Source organism: Coccomyxa subellipsoidea (assembly GCF_000258705.1).
Source record: "Coccomyxa subellipsoidea C-169, whole genome shotgun sequence".
NCBI classification, from domain to species: Eukaryota; Viridiplantae; Chlorophyta; class Trebouxiophyceae; family Coccomyxaceae; genus Coccomyxa; species Coccomyxa subellipsoidea.
Window position 1 is genome coordinate 1,251,550 of NW_005178037.1, and position 19,910 is coordinate 1,271,459.

Sequence of the window (19,910 nt, forward strand, 5' to 3'; positions counted from 1 at the left end):
AATTGATTGCCAAGGGTGTCCAGGATCGGAGCACACCTCGGCCTGGCGCAGAATCAAAAAGATGTCCAAATTAGGCTAGATCAGAGAGGTTCCAGCACCAGGAAATCTTGGTGAGCTCTTTGGCTCGCATCGTGGAAGTGTCGAGGATCGTGCGCTGCTATTGCGCGAAAGTTTACATTTGGAGACTTGCATGCGCATGCTCTAGTGTCACTTGCGATTTTTCCGCGCTGTAGGCAAGTCCTTGGCCACTTCTTGCGACAGCCGATAGAAAGTTACTCGTGTCAGTGTAATGGTGGACGTGCCCTGATATGTATGATAAAAAGCTGTTCTATTTCTGTGGAACTGCGTGTGTCCCAGATTTGTTGGCAGGGGCCAGCATGGGATGAATCCTGCGGGAGGAGCCTGCTGACACCGTACCTCGATGGGAAAGAGGGAACAATGAATGTGTGTTGAGATGCACATGTTTGTGTTTGCAGGTCCCTCTGCCAAGACACTGTCAACTTCGAGAGTACAATCAGGCGGTGAGGCATCTACCGAGAAGCTAGCAGATGTCAGGCGTCCAGACCGCTGCACCACCCGCTGCAGGCCCTCACAGCTATGCTGAAGTGGTGGCAGCTCCTCCTCCTGCCAGCAGCAGCAGCAACAGGTGTGCAAACGTTGAGATGAGCTATTTTCGTCACTGGTGAACGCTCCACATCTCCTCTGACCCTGCTGAGCATCCCTCTCTTTGGCTTGCAGAGGCGCAAGGGGTTCCAGCGGACAACATGTCGACAAGCCCATCCTGGGCTTCCTGAAGCTGCAAAACCTACACCACTACCTGCGCTTGCGGAAGGGCCTCCAGGTCACTGACCAGCTCTCAGCTGAGCTGGGGGTGGATCTCAACGTGAAGAAGCAGACCTACCTCCCGCATGCTGCACTCTCTTACGAGGTATGCATTTACATCATGCTCTACCCAGCACTGCAGATGCCTTGTTGCAATTGCGCCTTCGCCCTTGCTGTAAGCCTTGGCAGTCCTTTCTGTGGCAGTCCTTTCTGTGGAGGTATGCCAAGCAAGACAGTATGCTTGTGGACTGCAGCTGCGGGGCAAAGCGGGTCAGAAGATTGCGATGCTGCGCGCAACGCGTCAGAGCCTGTTCATCCGTAAGACCTTTGCCATAACTCCGCCCAGGGTCTCCTTCAACCTGCACACCACTGCCGGCGTGTCTTACAAGGGTGAGCGCTGTCCCCTGCTGCCACCTCTCCCTGGCCGCGCCTCTTCTCATCTGTGTAGGCGCATCCCTGCTTGTTCATGCAGCTTGTGCATACCGTATGTGTGGCAGCGTATTGATATTAGTACAGTACTATCACGGTCCATGCAGTGTTCGAGGATGGCTATGGTTAGGGCCTGACTGTGTGCATGTGCGCAAATGTGCAGGCCAGCCCGAGTTTGCTGTGGATGTGGACAACATCAAGCCCAAGGGCCTGGTGGCGGTTGCGGCTGTGGCCATGCTGCTGCTGGGCAAGCCCCTCTCTGGCAGCCGCGGCTTCGGCGGCCTCCAGTTCACCCTGCCCAAGACCGGCACCTGCACTGCAAAGGTGCGCACACATGCCACAAAATGCCCATGTTCTGAACTTGTAGCTTCACTCGATGTACGCCAAATGATATCCATTTGGTGAGTTTTGGTGAGTTTGCACACTTGAACACGGGTGCCTTCAGAAGCAAATGCAACCCATCTGGTGAATTCTGGGCTGTTGGCTTGAGTTCCTTGGGTGCTTTTCTGTGGCATGACCCACTCACACATGAATGTGCAGGCTGAGTCCAAGGCGATGGTGGAGCGGAACGGAAAGGGATTGACGCTGTCCGTGAAGCAGATCAATGGGGTGCTGCGCTTCTGAACGGTTCACGAAGATGCACTGTGTCTCTGGTTGTGCATGGGAGGGAAGAAATGTGCCACTGCTGCATGGCCTGGCCTACATTTCTTTCTTCAGTGCTGTCCTCGAATTGCTTATGTAGCAGATTGCAAGAATTGAATGGAGGGGTACAAGGGGGTGAATAAGCAGTCATCCGAGAGGGAAAGGAGAAATTGAGTGTTCTGAGCATCCAGCCTAAGAGAGCAAGTCGGACAACCGTTCTCAAGGATGAGACTATCGACCTGCAGCATCAGTATTGTGAAAGGCAAGTGCTAAACATGGCATTCAAAAATCTTGACTTTGTATGCTGTATATCTTGAAATGCTGCATTGCAAAACTGTTTTCTTGCTTTGTAATGATCTTGAATATAATGAGAATTGCGGAAAATACATTCCTCACTTCTTATTACGATCATGCTGGCACCAGCATATATGGCCATATGACATGCACATACAAATCTTGCATGAAACGTTAACATTGACTTAGAGCTGAAAACCATCACAACTCAAACTCTCTCAACAAATTCTCTAAAATAAAGCTGAGCTTCGTTCGCTTCAGCTCACAAATCCAAATGCGTCAGGCTGGCGCTGTGATCTGCAGAGCCGCTGACGACAACGTTCATGGTGGGATGCCAGTCCACCGCTGTGACATGGCCTTTGTGCGAGGCAGCGGCCTGGAACTGCCACTCGCCGTCCGCACCCTCCACCAGGACAGGCACTTGGCTCGTCATAGATGTCAACACCAGTGCACGGGTGTCGCTGCTCACGGCCAGGGCATGCTTCATGTGGGGAGCCTTTGTGCCGCAGTGGGCACTTGCATCCACCGTCCTCACAGGCTCCTGCGGCGGCATAGTTGCTGTTGTTGCAACATTGCCAGCATGCGAAAACAACCATTTGCATGTCCGCCTCAGGGCGAAGCAGGTTGCATTATTGTGTGATGGAGTCAGGCGCTGACCTTCAGCATGGCTGTGTCCCACCACTGGACCTCTCCAGAGGCGGTCAGAGCAATGACGGACGTCTCGCTCCCTCCAAACCGCGCGCAGGCAGGCGCGCCTGCGCCGCCGACGGCCCACGCAGCCACCTTTGATGCACAAGACTCAAAATCACAAGGACGCAGCCTTGCAACAAGGGGCATTTAGTAGACCAATGCCAATGGACACGTGCACTGCAAGTCATTGCTCCAAACATGGTTTAAACCAGGTTAGGATGCAAAATATAGACGGCAGTTCGAGCGCCAAGAAGGGAGGGAGGGCTGCCACTCGGTGGAAACATAGTGCACTGACAAAATGTATAACCTCAGACTTGGCGTTGGTGTTAAAAAGGCGCAGGAAGCCGTCGCAGGCGGCGGCCAGGAGCAGGCGGCCGTCCGTGGAGAAAGCGAGCGAGTCCAGCACCGGATCGCCGCCCACCGCAAACGTGTGCGCCTTCTTGAACGCCCGCATGTTCCATACCGACAGCTTCCCCGCCGCCGGCCCTGCATAACTCTTACCTTCACCCGCCATACGGTGCAAACTGTGACGGTGGGACTGAGACAGTGTTTTCCTCCCACCCTCACTTTCCATCTGGTGCAAGATTGCCGACTGGATCAAGACAGTGGCGTGGTGAGAGGGCGCCCGTACTGCCTAACGGTGCAGGCAATGGGCAGGGCAGCAGCTTGGCAAACTTGTGCCCAGTCGCATCCTCATCGTGTGCTGCCGCAACAGTCTTCACGGCGATCTCGGTGAGACAGACAGGAATGACCAGACAGGAATGACAGGATGAAGAGCGCGTACCGGAGGTGTGGGAGGAGGAGGATGCGCAGGCAAAGGAGGGGTCGGCGGGGCTGCATGCGACGGTGCGCACGTCCGGGAAGGAGGGGTCCAGGCGCACGTGCGCAACCATGCGCTTGGTGTCCACGTGCCACGCCTTTATGCCCTTGCCCACCGTGCCCACCAGCCTGCGCCCAGGCCAGCAGAGAACTCCTTGATCCCCCCATTTGCATGACATGTTCTAGGCAAGGTACCATTCCTTTGTGTAGCCCCAGACAACACACCCTTGCGCAAAACAACTCCAGGGGGCCTCAAGCGCCAGCCGCCACAGGTGCACTTCCAGCTGCTGGAAACAAAGTACAGGCTATGGGAAGCACAGGGAGGGTCAGAGGGAAGCAGCATTACACTATATAAACGACCAGTAGTTCTACTTATAGTCCACAAAAATTGCAGGAGTCCACATGAGCTACAGGGTGCAGCGAGGGATGGCCTGGCGCGCACATGATTTTGTCGGCGCGGGCGTCCCAGGCGAGGGCGGAGACGGGTGCGCCGGTGAGCAGCGTGGCGGAACGGCCGGCGTCGGCCGCGAGAGACTGCGGCGCCCAGATGCGCACCACTCCGTCACGGTCCGCTGTCGCCACGTTCTGGCCGCCCGGCGAAAACGCCGCCGCCACCACCGCCGCGTCATGCCCTGCCAGCTCCTCTGCCTGTGGGTCAAATTTCAGACTCTCTCTTCTTTGCCGTTGAAATATCTAGCAACATGCGTGGGTTTGGGAGCTGGTGGCAAGGACACTCAAGGCAGACAAAAGAGCAAGAGCATCGCAGTGAGCTTAGATGCCGGGCAGCCTTCTCTGCAAGACCTGCAATCTTGACCTTTCCAGCGCTAAGCTAGATTCTCAGTGAGTGTCCAAGCTATAGCCTCTGGGAAAAAAAACTGCGGAGCAGGCTGAAACGTGCCTGCATGACGAGGTCGGCCTTGCCAGCGTCCTCGCTCGAGAACCTGCGGTGCAGTGAGGCGACTGCATCTCCCAAGCTGGTGCTGTATGGCTCGCTTGCGCCTTGGTCTTGTGACTGCTGGTTAGATGCCCCTGACGCCCTGCGGTGACATGCACTTCGCTTTCCTCATGCAGATCTCAAGCAGTGACTTTGCAGACACACAGGTACTCAAAAAGAAGTGAAAGTAATGACAAAAGACACCGTGGCCCTTTCTAGCAGAATAACAGACCTGCCAGCCTGTACAGGAGGATCTGCTGTTGGGACATCTGGCTCAGGCGTGCTCCTGCCGCTGTAATCCAACGCTCCTCGCCGGACAATCGACCTTTCGGATTCACTGTTGCTGGATGCTCTTTGCGAGCCGGGCGCCTGCACATCAAAGGCAGTCCACTCTTCTGGTGCTCCAAGTGAATTGAATGAATCATGGGCCACCCCTGCAAATGGATGCTGGACTTGAGTGAAAGCAATCACAGCATCGGATGCAGATGACTGAAGGATGTACCTCTGGGACTTGTTCTGACTGGGCCTCTAGACTGATGAGGGGCCTGGCATCCCCTGTGCGCCTGTCTGGTGCCCACTCCCCAAGCTTGACATCTCGCCTGTGATTCTGGCCCGCCTGCCTGCGCCCATCTGCCGGCAGACTCTGCTGTGTTGCGCTGCTTCCGTTCTGAGTGGGGGTGGGCTGAACACCTGATCCAAACTCCTGCCTTTTGGCCTGTGACAAAGAAGCTGCGAATTAGGGATGATGAAGCACGCCGTATCAGAGCCAGAGGCAAAGTCAAAGGCACCAGCCTGATGCAGCACTTGAAGGTGTTTCTGTACCTTGGCACTGGCTGTGTATGTGCTAGGCAGTGGTGAGCTACTGCTGCTGGGTGCATACTCATCATCGAGGATGTGGTCGACCAAACTTAATCGCCCGCTCTCACTGACGGTAGCAACAGGACTCTCCTGCAGCCTCTGCTGCAACATCTGCAGTGGACACTAGAATCTCAAGATAGTAAGAACAAAGGCGACAAGCATATTACGCAGTTCTCATGATCTACCAGGCGCAGATGCAGTCCTAAGGGGGGCGCCAATTGCACCTTTTCTAGTCTGGCCTTCTCCTTCTGGAGCTGCCTGCATTGATGCTGCAGGGAAACTCGCAACCGCCGGTCTGTGTCAAAGCGGAGCACAGCGGGCAGCGGTAGCTTCTGGATAACCTCTGCAATGAAATTGCGGAAGGACGTCTCCACCAATTGCGCCCACTCCTTTGTGAAGAACACCTGCTGCCCAGGATGTGGCCCTCTATAAATGATGCACAATCCCATGGCCTTAGCATCCAATGCAAAGTTAGTACATTCTTTGTCTCACCTGAAAGGTAGGGTGATTTGCTGGAGAATGCACATAGGGCAAGGCAAACCAGGGGCTCCATTCCTTGGCGTCAGGGCCGCTCATGAGCATGTCTCCAAAGTCAGCAAAGAATGATCTGACATCGTTCAGCTTGCCAGCCTTCAAGGCATGGACAAGGAAGTACCTGATGAGGGACACCTGAAAAACCCATGTCAGTACACGGGTATTGTCCTCTCATATTAAATTAAGGCTTCCTGTTCCTCAGTTTTCCATCCAAGGGAGGGTCAAACACCTCTAATTTGCGTATGGTTGACTCATAGCTGGCGTCAAGGTGGCAGTACAATTGTGAGTCCAGAAACTCTAGCATGTCAATGAGCTGTTTGCCTCTGTTCTGGCGGATGATCTTCTGGAAAACCATCGTCGAGATCTGGTCCACCTGGAGCAACATAACGCCCACATGACATAACTTCACATGGTACAATGCATCTGATGAGTATTTGAATGCTTTGAGGGCATCAGAGAACGTGTACTCCTGCCAATAGTGCTCCAGGACAAAGAACATCCAGAGCACTGTGCAGACCTGAAAGCCGCATCCTCGGTCTGCTGCAAGGTCTGAATTGAAGGTCTGCAGAGTTGTTGTAAATCCACGAAACAAAAGGTACTCCTTGAACAGTGTATCAATGTAATTGAGGGACTCCATGTATGACGAAGCATCAAAGTGGCAACACTCGGCAAAAGCTTCTCTACTACCGCGAGAACATTCGATGGCGAGTAATTTACAGATATACCCTTAAAATAATATTCCTATTGGAATAAATTCACAGCATTGGAGTGAGAAAGAATTCACAAGGTTTCCAATTCAGGGAAATGAGGTAGACAGGAAAGGGAAACAAAGCAATACCACAGCACCTCACATGCATGAAACATTTCTTGGTATAGAAGACCCATGTCAACTACTTGGACATTTCTAGACATATGCACATGCAGGAAACCTGCTTGCAAACTTGAGCTTGGACCAACAGCTGTATGCATACATGACTGATTTTACCACTTGAACAGTAAAATGCCTACAAAGGTAAAGTACGTCAGAAACATGTCTACACAACCCCTGTCGGCCTTTTTCCAGGGCACCACAAGGCAATCAAGAGGTGCTAGCAGAGTCCGCGCCGGACCTCCGGACTGCGCGGCTGCGCTGCGCAAAGAAATGCAGCCGCTGCCTCTGCTGGCGACCCCTGTCAGCTGCTGATGGCAGGGCTGCTGGCTGGCCCCCAGGAAGGCTTGATGTGTCTTGCGCAGGCACCTGCGCTGTAGTTGCGCTTGATGCAGTGTCTTGGCTGTTCTGTGAGCAGGCTGCAGCCTGAAGAGCAGCAATCCTGGTTGCCTGCTTGGCAACAGCCTCCTGCAGAGCCAGCATCTGGGCTGCTGCCTCCTCCAGGGCATCTGCAGTGGCAGCACCCAGTCAGTGACATCTCTGCAATGTCTTTGGTATCAGGCATGCAGAACAGTGTCGAGTGAAGAAAATAGAGCACTCAAGAGATCCTGGGGCTGCACACCTGCCACAGTGCACTCCACAACTCTGATCCGCCCTTCCATGCCAGACACTGCCCTCTGCACCTGCAAAGCCGAGGAGAAGCCTTGTCAGAAGCACTGTGACACATGGCAATCTGCATTGGTGTCCAAATCAGGGTCCATATCCGCTCAGCTCCCTCACCTGGTCAATGCCCTCCACTTGCTTTTCTGCAGCCTCAAGCCGGCTGCCATTTGATTCGCCCTGCTGAGCCACGACCGAGACTTGCGCATGCAGAGACTCCAACTCGGCCCGGACACCTTCGATCTGCTTGCTTGACGCGCTTGCCGCATCCTTTGCCGCTGCTGAGGCTGCACCCTGCTTGACCTCAAGCGCAGTCACCTCCTGGGACAGCTGCACCAACTGCCCAGGCAGCGCTGCGAGGCCGTCCAGCTCAGCCCTCATCTGAGCGCCAGTCTGCTGGAGGGGGACCAGCTCCTCAGACAGACCAGCAACCTGCGCCGGCAGCGCGGACAGGCGCTCAAGCTGCTGTGCATGGTCAGACAGCACCGCGCGCGCCTGCGAGAGGCAATCTGCGTAGCGCGTGAGGTCTGTGCGCAGCGCCTCTGACATGCGCTGCATGGAGTCCTCCATGCCCTGCTGCACGTGCTCCACCTCTGCCTGCACGCTGGCCAGGGAGTCCCCCCAGGCGGCCTCGCTGATCTCAGCCACGTGCACTGCCTCCCCCAGCTCCAGCACAGTCTCCTGCAGCAGATGCAGCTCCGACTCCTGCCGCCGAATGCGCGCGTCGGCCTGCTGCTCCGCTGCGGCCAGCGCCTTCATCGTCCGCGCTGCGCCGGCCTTCAGCTGGGCCACATGCTCCGCCAGGCTCTTGATTTCTGCCGCCTCCTGGGCATGCTTGTCCAGTGCATCCAAGCGCGCCGCCAGAGCACCCTGCATTGCCAGAAGCATGACCTCAAGAATACGAATGGCAGAGGGACCCTGCAGTAGGAATCATGGATCCAGTCTAGGACGTCACAACTTGCTCAAGAACAAATCAAACAAAATGAAAGACAGAGATGACCATCAATTAGCACAGATTCAGAGATGTGATGAAACACCGTAATACAAAATAAATGCCCCAAAATGAAGGCCTCACCATGTTTGCAGTCGTGCCGTCGCAGGCGGCCTGCAGCTGTGCAATGGCGGCCTGCTGGGAGGAGCAGTCAGCCGCGAGCTCCAGCTGCGCATGCTGCATCGCCCGGTTGTCGGCATTGACGCGCGCCAGCGTCTTGAGTGCCTTGCTGGTCTCTTCTGCTGCCAGCTCATGGTCTGCCTCCAGGGCCTCCATAGAGGACGTCCATGCACCCACCTGGGCCTGCAGGCCGTCCACACAGCTGCTTGCATGCTGCTGCGTCTCCAGCGCTGCCGCATCGGATTTCTTGACGGCCGCATTCAGCTGTGTGAGCTCCTCGGATGCATGGCTGAGCCCTGCCTGCAGGGTACTGACTGTCGTCGCCGTGCTTGACTGTGCCGAGCTCAGGCCCTCGAGGGTGGAAGCAAATTTGGATGCTTCCGAGACCATCGCCAGGTTCAGCTGCTCGATCTCTGACTTCACTTCGGCAAGCTCCTGTGCAAGGTGCTGCTGGGCGGCCGGCACCTTGGACTCTTGGGCAAGGGCATCAGTCGATGGGGCTGCCTGTGAGCTGGCTGCTTTCTCAGCCAGGGCTTGCAAGTCTGCAGCCACCTCAGCAACCTTGCCCTCCAGGCTTGCCAGGCCTGCGTTTGCAGTGTCTGTACGGGTGCCGCTGCCTGCTGCCAGAGCTGCGTGTGCAGCCTCGAGAGCGGCAAAGCTGCTTACTATGGCAGTCTGCTGCTCTGTCATAGTGGCAAGGGTTGCGCGCTGGCTTTCCAGCTGTGCTTGCACATCCTCGTGCTGTGTCTTAGCCCTGCTAGCATGCTTAGTGGCGGTCAGGCTGTGCTGCTTCACATATGTGAGCTCCTCCTCCGAAGGTGCCAGCTGATCTGCAAAGGCATCCTGCATGCCTTCCTTCGCCTGTCTGTCCTGCCGGTCTTCCCAAGCCTGCTTGAGGCGTTCCTGCCCCATCTCCACAACGGCAAGGGTGGCTCCCCAGAGGTTCAACTGGTCTTCCACCTCCGCAAGTCTGCCCAGGAGAGAAGGGGGATTGCCTCCTGCCTGTGCCTGCTCCAAGGCGTCCACCCTGGCCTGCAGCTGCACCTGCTGTGCTGCCACGACTGCCATGCTGTGATTGTTGGCGGCCTGTTGCGCTGCCAGCCTGCTCATGGCCGCCACAGTCTCATCCGCTCTCCTGCCCAGAAGGCACACTTGGCCATCCAGCGCCCGCATGCTCTGTGCAACCTCTTGCGCATCCAGTGCTGTCCTATCAAGCTGGGTGGTGCTTGCCTTGCAGATCGCCAGCTCACCCTGCCACATGAATGCAGTGCTGGTAAATGACTGCACCATCACAGTCGCCTTCAGAGCACATACAGTGAACACAGCATTAAAATACTTTGAATCGAACGTGCAATGAGGAAGAGGCTGCATACCTGGAAGATTCCAATCTGCGCTGAGACACTCGCAAGATTCTCTACTTTCTCCTCTGTTAATGCCTGCATAATTAAGCAGCACATGCTGGTGACGACAGCTCTGATGAGAGTCCTCCTGGAGAAGCATCAGGTTGAATTTGACACAAACATCATTGTGAGGTGTTGCCAGCCCAAGAAGGTTGCACAGGCTGCTCACAAGGCGTCCGAGGAAGCTGTTGAGGTCCTCTGCTCGAACAGCCTTGCAGTCCAATGCGTCCATGAGATGGCGATCAGATTGCTGGGGAGGCCCAGGAGCATTCTGCTGCCTTGACAGGAACTCAGCCAGCTGCGCTTCCAGGGCAGCAATGCGACCCTCATGCTCCAGCTGGCCTGGGGATAAATAGAACAAGCTAGCTTGAGCAGAGTGATAAGCTTCAAGAACGTCCAGCTGACATCTACATATCCAAATACAGGGATGCCAATAAGGTCTTGGTCACCTGGAACCTCTCTGACATTGCCAACGGGCTCCTGCGGGGTCTCTTCATGAGTTGCCAATGCTACTGGCACTGCATTGTTCTTGCTTCCAGCTTGCCCCTTCTGCACAGCTTCTGCAAGAGCCACCTGCAAACAGACAGAAGATTCACTACTGCCACCGAATCAGGACCCTGGCCAACGTAGGGAAGCTTGAAATTGATATGTGCAAGTCTCCTCACCCCCAGCAGGAGCCAGGTGCACAGCTGCGAATTTTGACCTCCCGGACCATCTGTGGGGTTGATGGTCTTCTGGCTCTGGCCTTTGGTCTTGGAAGACTGCAGAACAATGTTGGCTGTGTTGCTGAGAGTCTTTGCTGCTGCCACCTCTTGTTTTAGGTCAACCAAGGACGCCTGTATAGGATAGCAGGAGAGCTTACTCCACAGGGTCCCAAAGATCCTTTAATCGAACAGTAGTCGACCTGGAAAGTGGCAGTGGCTTCAAGGCGATACTGCAACCCTTCAATGGAGTGACTCAGTACCTGGACAGCAGATAACAAAGCACCAACCGCCTGCCTCGGAGGCCCGTTCAAGTCCACATTCTCTTTCTGCGAGGTACATATAAACGGAAACGTTTTAAGTTGCCTTTTCGGTAGAATCATGTAGGGACTAGGAAATGGTGACTTGTGGAGAATTGGGTTTTACTAGACAGGCAATGAGCACGAAGGGTACGCTCGAGCTGACCCCAATACCAGCAATGAAGTATCACATATTTCATTTAATAAGATTTTCCGCAGTAACGCAATAGATTTAGTGCCGCATATTTAACAGTGCTGGTGTTACCATTACAACCCCTTTATTTCCAATGTTGCGGTACATCCCCTTTATCGCCACGGTGCTGGATACCTGTACGCCCTCCGCCATTTTTAAGCCTTTTGCTTTATTGCAGCAATTCGTATCGCTGAAAATTTTAATGTTCTGCACAGCGACAGCTGGATGCCCATTCGTACTAGAGCTCCTATTCAGGCAACTGCAGCATGAAGGCGCATGCTCTCGCCAAAAGACCTTGTATTTCCTCGCACGATCACGCAATCAAAGGCTTGTGGTCTGTTCACATGAGTGCAAACGCTGTACCGTCCTTGGTTGGCCATTGATCAGCAAGTGTCGTTATAGTTGTTGTGGCACTATCTGTTGACTGTCAAGCAATCCTCTTTTGGATGCTTGGAGGTCTGCTCGAGCTCTTCCATGCAGTGTGTCGATTGGCAGTAAATACTGTGATCATAGTAGTATGAGCAGAGGATATTCTGTAACCACTCTTCTCTGCTTCTGCGCGTTGAGCTTCATCTTTGGACGATTTGTACAAGAAATACCTGGACTACCACAGGCACCTAGTGGGGTGAGGAAGCTTTTCAGCGATGTATTCTATGCATGTATCCAAAGAGCTTAAGGCAGCATCCTTGGGTAGTACTCGGTGGATCGCTTCTGATGGTTTCCTTTTAGCACGATCAAGGTGGAGGAAATCGTTAAATCCCTATTTGTCACATGCAGTTCACTAAGGCGGGTCTGAGACAGAGCCAGAGCCAGCCTTCGCGGCGGCAAGCCATAGAGAAGCAGTCCAAGAATGGGGAGCCTGGAGAGGTGGGTGCAATCCTAAGCAGATGTGACTCATATGTCCTATCAATTGATGGAGCTCTGAAATGGTTGAATGCGTGGCAGGTTGCACCGGGCACGGAGCCTTTGTTCACCACATTTGAGGAGGCACTTGCTGCTACAAAAGCGATTCAAAGAGCACCTTCTGTGAAAGGTGCAGAGTCTGGCAATGACTTTTACTCAGTCCAACCTCAGCAGCTCATCAGCTGGTACCCTAGGTGAGCTGACAGGTTCTCAAAAGCACCATTGACTTGTGCAAAGATCAAGCTGCAATCTGCTTTATGTTAGGATCAAATTTTTGGAGGTGCCCAAGGAGCTGAGGGGGTGTGCTGCTTGTTGCGCAGAATAATACTATATCCTGGGTTCATAGACCCGGAGCGCTGCAAGCACTTTGTGAAAGTTGCAAAGGCAAGACTGGCGCCGTCAGGTCTTGCCCTGCGCACGACCGAGGGGCCGCAGGAGACGGAGTGAGTTTGCAATACTCCCATCAATTTGCATGCTCAGTTTAAGATAAAAAACAGGACACGCTTCTGATGACCCATTAGACATTGATGTTTAAGGTCTCAAGGGGGTCATGATTTGTTGCAGGAATGTGCGGACGAGTCAAGGGACCTTCATGAGTAGGAAGGATGACCCAGCAGGCGTCATAGCGTGGGTGGAGGAGAAAGCTGCGCAGGTCACTGGACTGCCGGTGTCGCATGGAGAGGTGTGTACTCTTGACTGGGACATGCAATGCTAAGCCTTACATGGCAAGCTCCAAGCTTCTTCTGCCCTGTCCAATGGAGAAGACATGATCTGACAACTTTCCTTGTGTTTGCAGCCCTTCAATGTACTTCGCTATCAGGACGGCCAACACTACGATAGCCACTACGACATTTTTGAGCCGGAATCTTACGGTCCTCAGCCAAGCCAAAGGGTGAGGAATGGCATGGAAGACACAATTTTACAGGATCAGCCCACCAAGAATTGCCGTTTCTCTTATACATTGTGCCTCAACTGCTACACATGTCTTGACGATGTGCGATGCTGCCATGCAGATGGCTACCATTCTCTTTTACCTGACAGATGTGGAAGAGGGAGGCGAGACAATCTTCCCGCTGGAGGGCCGATACGGCCCAGATCTATTGAAAATGACAGGATTCAATTACAAGTCTTGTACCACAGGTTTCAAGGTGAGCTCACTGGTTGGCCACACAGCAATTTTGCAAGTGTGCAGGCGCACGTGTTCGGCAAGTGGTGTTGTGCACTTGTCAGTTTGGTGCCTTCTCTGCTGCCTTCTCTGATGAGCCTGCCCCTGTACCTACCAATAGCCCTGATGAGTGCCGTGCTGGTGTGCAGTACAAGCCCCGCATGGGAGATGCTCTCATGTTTTATTCCATGCACCCCAATGGAACCTTCGACAAGCATGCACTGCATGGCGGCTGCCCTGTGATGGCTGGAGAGAAGTGGGTGGCAACAAAGTGGATCAGAGACAAGTGCTTCACACCGCCCTGTCTGTGACTAGAGACACCTGCAGACAACCTTTTTGTTTTCTGATCATTGAGTACAAACACAGTACCCTGTGGTCTATTAGTGAGGGGAGGGGTTTTTCCTGGAGCTGACTCAATCGGTTGTCTTGACTGATCAGCCTGCAGGCTTAGCTCAGTGACTGTTCAATCCGTTCTCAGATCATGTAGCGCTTTCAATGGATGGCCAATAACGCAAAATCAATGTTAATGTTGCTCTACGACTTATCACCTCGAGCCTCAAGGTGATACCATATATACTACGGTATATAAGGGGACCCAGCCGGACGAGAGATTCAGTTTCGCTTCTTGAGTTGTCCTTGAGCAATATGAAAATATGCAGATTGGTACTGGAGATTGTATTTGAGAAAATGCAAAGTGCATCTGCTTGGATTGAGATAAACACATAGCCCCACATCCATGGCCATAGCATTTACATTTGTAAAATGCAGGGATGCATTCTGAAGTCACTATGAGCTCGTATGATCATTGAGCACAATACCACAATGCCTCGGCTTGATCAAGTCTCTGGTTCCTTGATGAATCTATTCTACAGAGGTCAACGACAAGTTGCACTCAAGATTAATCACACTCAATCTATCAGTGACGCGGAAACGACCGGGAATACATTGCTGACCCTCACTCTCTGCGCGCAAGGCAGCTACATCTGCATGTCCTTCATTTGAGCTCCGCTGCCGACGGCGGTGACAGGGAGGTCCCCCTTGGTAGTCGGGAGGACCGGCTGTGTCGCCTGCTGCACATCACTGAGAGTGAGCTGGTCCAGGATGTGACCCGGCTCCTGGCCGATCTGCTGCCACGGCGAAGGTGCAGGCGCCTCCTCCACAGGAGCATCCCTTGATGCCTCCAACAGCGTGTGCTGGTTCACAAGGTCCGGGCTCCACCCCTGTTGCACATCCCACACACAGCACCTCAGGCAGAGTTGTGCCAGACATTCCCATGCCAACAGTCTGCCATAGAGCAATCCATGCAACTGCACCCAAATAAAGGCAAAAAAGCCGATTCCATGCAATGAATGCAGGAAGGGAAAGGGTAAGGGGTGTACCTGGGATCTGGCGGCACTGACAAATGGCTCTTCAGTGTCGGACTCAGCGGCGTCGCTGTCCTCGTCCAGCGGCAGCGTGTCGGTGAAGGGCAGGCGCGCTGATGGGAAATACGAGGGCAGCCGCAAGCCCAGAAACAGCTCCACAATGGTCTGCCACATTGCACAAGATCTCTCTCATTCTTGTATATTTTGCCACATTCTGTTGGAAAGTCCGCCCAAATTTTTGGACAAATTTCCACTCACAGTGGTGGAAGCACACAGCGCTTATCATGACACACATTGAACCTGCCTGAGTTGAAGCCTACACAGCAAATGCTGCGGTCAGGAAGAGCAGCAGTCGTTTAGCTCTAAGACTCTAGACTTCAGCTCCTAGAAGTGCTGATGTCAGCGAGGGGCACCTGGCGGGTGGAGTCGGAGAGGACGTTGTTCCAGCGGCGCTGCACGGAGACGCTGATGTTCTGCAGGCGCCCCACGCCGGCCTTGCTCATGCCGCTGCCGTCCGGCTGCAGCAGCGACAGGATCGCGCTGTGCATCGCGCGCGACGACGTGTACAGGTTGCTGTTCATGTCGCCGTTGATCAGGAATATCTCCGCGTGCTGCGCCACCAGATCCGGCCGCAGCCGCGACCTCACCTGCGATCAAAACATGTGCCATCTGACATGCGCCATTATTCAATGTTATTTTCGACCTCTTGTACTTGAATCCCTTTGTGCTGTATTAGTGGTCATGTCTGCTCTAATGTACCCTGCAGCAATCCAGCTCTACAGCTCTGCTCTACACTTGCCAGCTCGACATGCTCTAAATATGTCAGCTCTTCTTCCCCTTTGCAAGCACATCAGGAGTGCTGTCAAGCTCTCACCTCGTCCACGCTCAGGCCAAAGAGGCCAAAGCGCTGCTCCCCTGGTTTGCCAGCAACCTCTGCATCCGGCTCCGCATTTGCCGGCGCCACTGCTGCCTCGCTGGCATCGTCGGCTGCGCTAGCGAGGTCATCAGAGGAGCCGTCGGGGGAGCCTCCCACTGGAGTGGCGCTGTCAGGGGTGCGCGCTGTCGGGGCCGGCAGGGGCGATGCCGGCCGCACCCAGGTGGTCTTCCGGGTGTTGTGGTCTATGTAGAAGTGGCGCCCTGTCACCTCATCTTTCCTTGCCTGGCAACACATAGATTCACTCTAAACAACCTGAGGATGACTAGTGAGCACAGAAAGAGCGCTTGCAAAGAGTGCGCAGCACTGCCAATAAAGAGTACAGAATAGGAAATGGTGTAGTGCTGTACCTCCCAGCCAGGCGGCAGAGAGGAGTCGCCATTGTACGGAGGCGGTTCGCCGGCGCCTGTTTTGGTGCGCTGGCTGGTGCGCATGTCCTCCTTGATGCGGCGGTGGATGCTGCTGATGTCCAAGTTCCAGGCTGGCTTCTTGCGTGCGACGCCCCTGGCCTCTGACAGCGCCGCTATGTGCGCACTGCTCGCCTCTATGCCGATGTCCAGCCGCCGGCACTGCTCGGAGAGCACCTGCACCAGGACACCTCTACGACTATAACACCCAGCCACTGAGATCACTGACAAAGGAATTGCAACAGGACAGTTCTACTGTGTAAAGGATGTCACTTCTTGCACAAATGGACAACGTCTTTGTCAAGTTGTTACGCGTTGTTTTGCTGAGGAAGGCGAATGGTAAGAGCCCACCTGCACTGCGCCAAAGTAGGAGGCTGCATTGGTGCGGTCCAGAGAGTCTGCACAGTTGTAGCGCACCACACCGCACTGCCGGCTGCGCCAGTGAATCTGCGCACAGCACAGCGGTGTCTCTTAAGAGAGGATTTCAGGGTAAGTCAGGCTATCAAACACAAAAACAATATAGTGGCCAGGACATGTTGAAGCAATTGGCTGTCCTCACCTTCCATTCGTCTCCCCAGGGAGTGGCACCAGATGTGCTGGCATCAGCACCGCTGCGCGCCCTCTCTTCAGACTCGCTCTCCTCTTGCACAGCAGTCCCAGACGGTTCCAGCGTGCCGACAGAAATGTCGCTCTGCATGCACAGTGGCACTCTCAGTCCCACCCACATATGCATGTATACGAACGACACGAAGGAAACTGCACAGCTGTTATGATTGATCAGATATGTGCACAGCCGCACCTGAGCAATGATGGTTTCCAGCAGTGCCCACAGCCCCTCTACAGCACCCTTCTCGCGCAAGTCCTTGACCATGCCATGCCAGTCAAAGTTGATGACCCGCAGAGGCGCGCCAGGCAGCCGCTTGCGCACAGTGCGCAGCCCCTCTGAGAAGTGCTCTGACAGCAGCAGCTCATCCTTCCTCTGCATGCAAAAATTCAAATCTCAGAGGGAAGCAAATGATCCAGGCATACTGTGGAGTCAATCCTCAATAGTAAACATGAGTACAGGGACTTGGATGCATTAAAACTGGGATACACAACCTGCATATTGCACCGCAGCAGGTTGATGCAAGTGACTGGTGTGTTGACGCCCTGCAGCTCAGACGGCTCTTTGGCGACATCTTCGCCGTTGCATGAAGCAGTCTTCTTGCTGGCATCCTCTGGCGAGTATCGCTTCTGCAGGCGGCGGAAGTACCTGCAGTGGTTTGACTGTCAGAACTGCCCCTTCTCTGGATACATTTGCCCTCTGAACATGTACCTGATTCAAGGACTTCAACAGACAGGCCTCGTTACACATATCACCAAAAGGCAAAGGAGGCCTGCATGTGCCAGCTGCATAAAACGACCTGGGCATAGGCTGACCTTCTGGTGCCGTTGTAGGGTCTGTCAGCGCTGACAACGATTGTGGCTTCACCCACTCCCCCAGACTTGATCTCCACTCCCCACCAGATCGGCACCGTTCCTCGCCGCCACACATAGCTGCTCCAAGACAGCGCAGCGCCCGGGCTCTGTGGCGCCAACCACAACAGCTGCACATGCCACAAAACAGTGAAGAGGTACATCATAAGCGATACACATCATTGCTGTGACAAATTACAAATGAGCCATGCCATTCGAATGACAGCACCAAGCACTCGTCAGCTTGATGTGTGCACAGTACCTGTTCACACTCAATCTCATTGCCCGGAGATGCCAAGCTGTTCAGCCCCCGTGCAATGTACCGCATGCCAGGGTGCAGCCTGCTCCGCCGTGAGAAGAGCACGAGGGTGTAACGCAGGCCCCTGTTGTCCTCTAATGTCCGTGACTCCACCACACCCTTTTACACAGGATACCCATCAGTTTATGACTCCCAAGATGAATTGCAGGGATGTCTAAACCTCTGAAATTCCGACATTTGTTTTGGTGCTGTTAATCACAACAATCTCCACAACAAGATGGGCAGGAATGGCATGCCTGCAAGAGGTGGGGACAGTGCGACAGCAGTCCAACATTCCGCAGAGATGCGGCGAGCCAGCGGTTCCACACAAACTCCCAGCTGGGGTTGTCCACGCTGTGGCTGCTGGGGAATGGCCGGGTGATGTCGGCTGTCTCACAGAAATAGTGAGCGTTGTTCAGCGTGAATTTGGGCATCATCTCAACCCGGTCCACCTCCTCTGGCGTTAGCCGCTGCCCGGACTCCTATAAAGTACCAGGAAAGCAGCACGTTAGAATCAGGCATTGGTGGGTCTGTCAGGGAGCGTAACATTCAACCTCCTGGTTCTAGGTAAATGCCGGAAAGGACAGGGTTGACAGTGTCATGCTCTTTACCGGCAATGGCAGCTGCAACCAGCGGCTCTCTGTCACCAGGCGCATGATATGGCCGCCAGGAAGGGTTGCTGCATTTCGCAGCCTTGTGGCAAGCAGCAGCATCCCGATATTCCCAATGGGTACATACCCAAGCAAGGCGCAGCCACGCTCCATGATCTGCATGTCCACATCACATCAACATTGTAAGATAATCTGCTTGAAGTCTGCCAGTGACGTGCAACATCAAGGAGCGAAGTACAAGATTTTATACAAAGTTGCATTAAGGGCCAAGAGGATACCTCTATGTCTGCCATAGCAGAGAGTACATCCAATGCCTCACCCTGCAGAGGCGAAATATGCCAGTCAGCACAAGGTGCAAAAACATCAGCACCTCGAAAGGATGTGGAGCAAAGAAAAATTGAATTACCTCTGTATCGAATACGTCGGCTCCTTTCCTGTTTCTAAATAAAATTCGGCCGTTCTGTGGATCAATTTGAAGAAGCTGGGTATCCCATCTGCCACAAACGGTGAGGAATCAATCAGCAGGCAATCAATACCTTCATAAGCACTGGATACTTGCATCTGACACGCCATCGTGGACATTCGATAATTGCAACACTATTTAGTGCTTCATGATAAACATCAGACCTGGTAGACAGCGATACAACAAGGCTGTACGTCTCTGGTTGCCTCTTGGACTTGACCACAACGCACGATGAGTTGCGCTTTGCAGAGGGATCGAAATGGTCGCGATTTGGACTTCCCTGCCTTCCATTACCATTTTCCATTGTTTGCATTCTTGATGGCAGGGGCTCTGGGTATTTCGGAACCCTTGGCTCACAGGATTGATGAGGACACCTTCCAGCACAGAGGAGTGCTTAGTCACATCAGTATTTCATGGTCCAAACAACATCCTTGCAGAGAAGCATTGTTACGTCTTCAGAAGCCCTTTCTCTGCGTCGAAAGTGTGTTTCGCGAAGTCCTTGGACGAGTCCCATGAGTTACTAACAGATGAGTCATTCCATCACATTGATCACACTGACGTTTCGGGAAGGGAACCACCACACAACAACCAATGGTCCATTCAAATCAATTCGTGGGATCAGTTCTTGCTGAACATGCTTGTGCATGCATTCTTACTCGAGATTTGGACATCTTGATTTTGTGTTGCCTAGATGTCTAATCGCTTTGCACATTCCAGACTTGTATGACGATTTGGAATCACCATTTGGATGTGGGTAACCAATTCTTGATGTAAGGGAACGACCACATTACAATTGTTCAATGTGGATAGCAGGATCTACCCATTGGACGTGGCCATCAGGTCATCGTGCTGTTTCCTTCTCGGCACAGCAAATGCGTCAGGCTTTGTCAATTTCGTTTCATCAATAGGCAGAATGAGTGTTCCTCTGGGCCAACTAAAGGAGCCAGAAAAGTCCCTGCAGGAAGGGCTGGAGTCTTCAGGGGGCTCTCTCAGATACCTCAGGCAGCTGATTGAAGATTGGATGAAGCCTTTCTCCTTGCAGAAGATCACGTCAGA

At 53.7% G+C, this 19,910-nt stretch overlaps 4 protein-coding genes across 4 annotated transcripts; 2 read left to right on the forward strand and 2 right to left on the reverse strand.

The window, feature by feature from the left end:
* Positions 1-548: 548 nt before the first annotated feature.
* COCSUDRAFT_65728 (hypothetical protein) lies at positions 549-2,259 on the forward strand (the record flags this gene model as incomplete). The annotated part of the gene is made up of 5 exons (XM_005648563.1): positions 549-646; positions 739-928; positions 1,077-1,212; positions 1,415-1,575; positions 1,792-2,259. The coding sequence occupies 5 exons, from the start codon at positions 549-551 to the stop codon at positions 1,873-1,875; spliced, it is 669 nt and encodes a 222-aa protein (XP_005648620.1). The 3' UTR covers positions 1,876-2,259.
* Positions 2,260-2,449: 190 nt separating this feature from the next.
* COCSUDRAFT_47130 (WD40 repeat-like protein) lies at positions 2,450-9,951 on the reverse strand (the record flags this gene model as incomplete). Its single annotated transcript, XM_005648564.1, has 13 exons — positions 2,450-2,728; positions 2,845-2,970; positions 3,185-3,378; positions 3,662-3,825; positions 4,139-4,344; positions 5,133-5,246; positions 5,713-5,892; positions 5,981-6,157; positions 6,252-6,395; positions 7,260-7,399; positions 7,513-7,573; positions 7,671-8,420; positions 8,626-9,951. 13 exons carry the CDS (start codon positions 9,949-9,951, stop codon positions 2,450-2,452), a joined length of 3,861 nt encoding a protein of 1,286 aa, XP_005648621.1.
* A 1,611-nt stretch (positions 9,952-11,562) lies between these two features.
* On the forward strand, positions 11,563-13,633 carry COCSUDRAFT_47131 (hypothetical protein; the record flags this gene model as incomplete). The annotated part of the gene is made up of 8 exons (XM_005648565.1): positions 11,563-11,879; positions 12,032-12,121; positions 12,200-12,351; positions 12,478-12,600; positions 12,722-12,839; positions 12,954-13,049; positions 13,171-13,305; positions 13,472-13,633. Exons 1-8 carry the CDS (start codon positions 11,772-11,774, stop codon positions 13,631-13,633), a joined length of 984 nt encoding a protein of 327 aa, XP_005648622.1. The 5' UTR covers positions 11,563-11,771.
* A 666-nt stretch (positions 13,634-14,299) lies between these two features.
* COCSUDRAFT_41388 (hypothetical protein) lies at positions 14,300-18,436 on the reverse strand (the record flags this gene model as incomplete). The annotated part of the gene is made up of 13 exons (XM_005648566.1): positions 14,300-14,542; positions 14,702-14,851; positions 15,100-15,333; positions 15,561-15,845; positions 15,971-16,204; positions 16,379-16,474; positions 16,587-16,718; positions 16,827-17,006; positions 17,126-17,279; positions 17,447-17,613; positions 17,745-17,900; positions 18,074-18,262; positions 18,392-18,436. 13 exons carry the CDS (start codon positions 18,434-18,436, stop codon positions 14,300-14,302), a joined length of 2,265 nt encoding a protein of 754 aa, XP_005648623.1.
* Between the last annotated feature and the right edge of the window lie 1,474 nt (positions 18,437-19,910).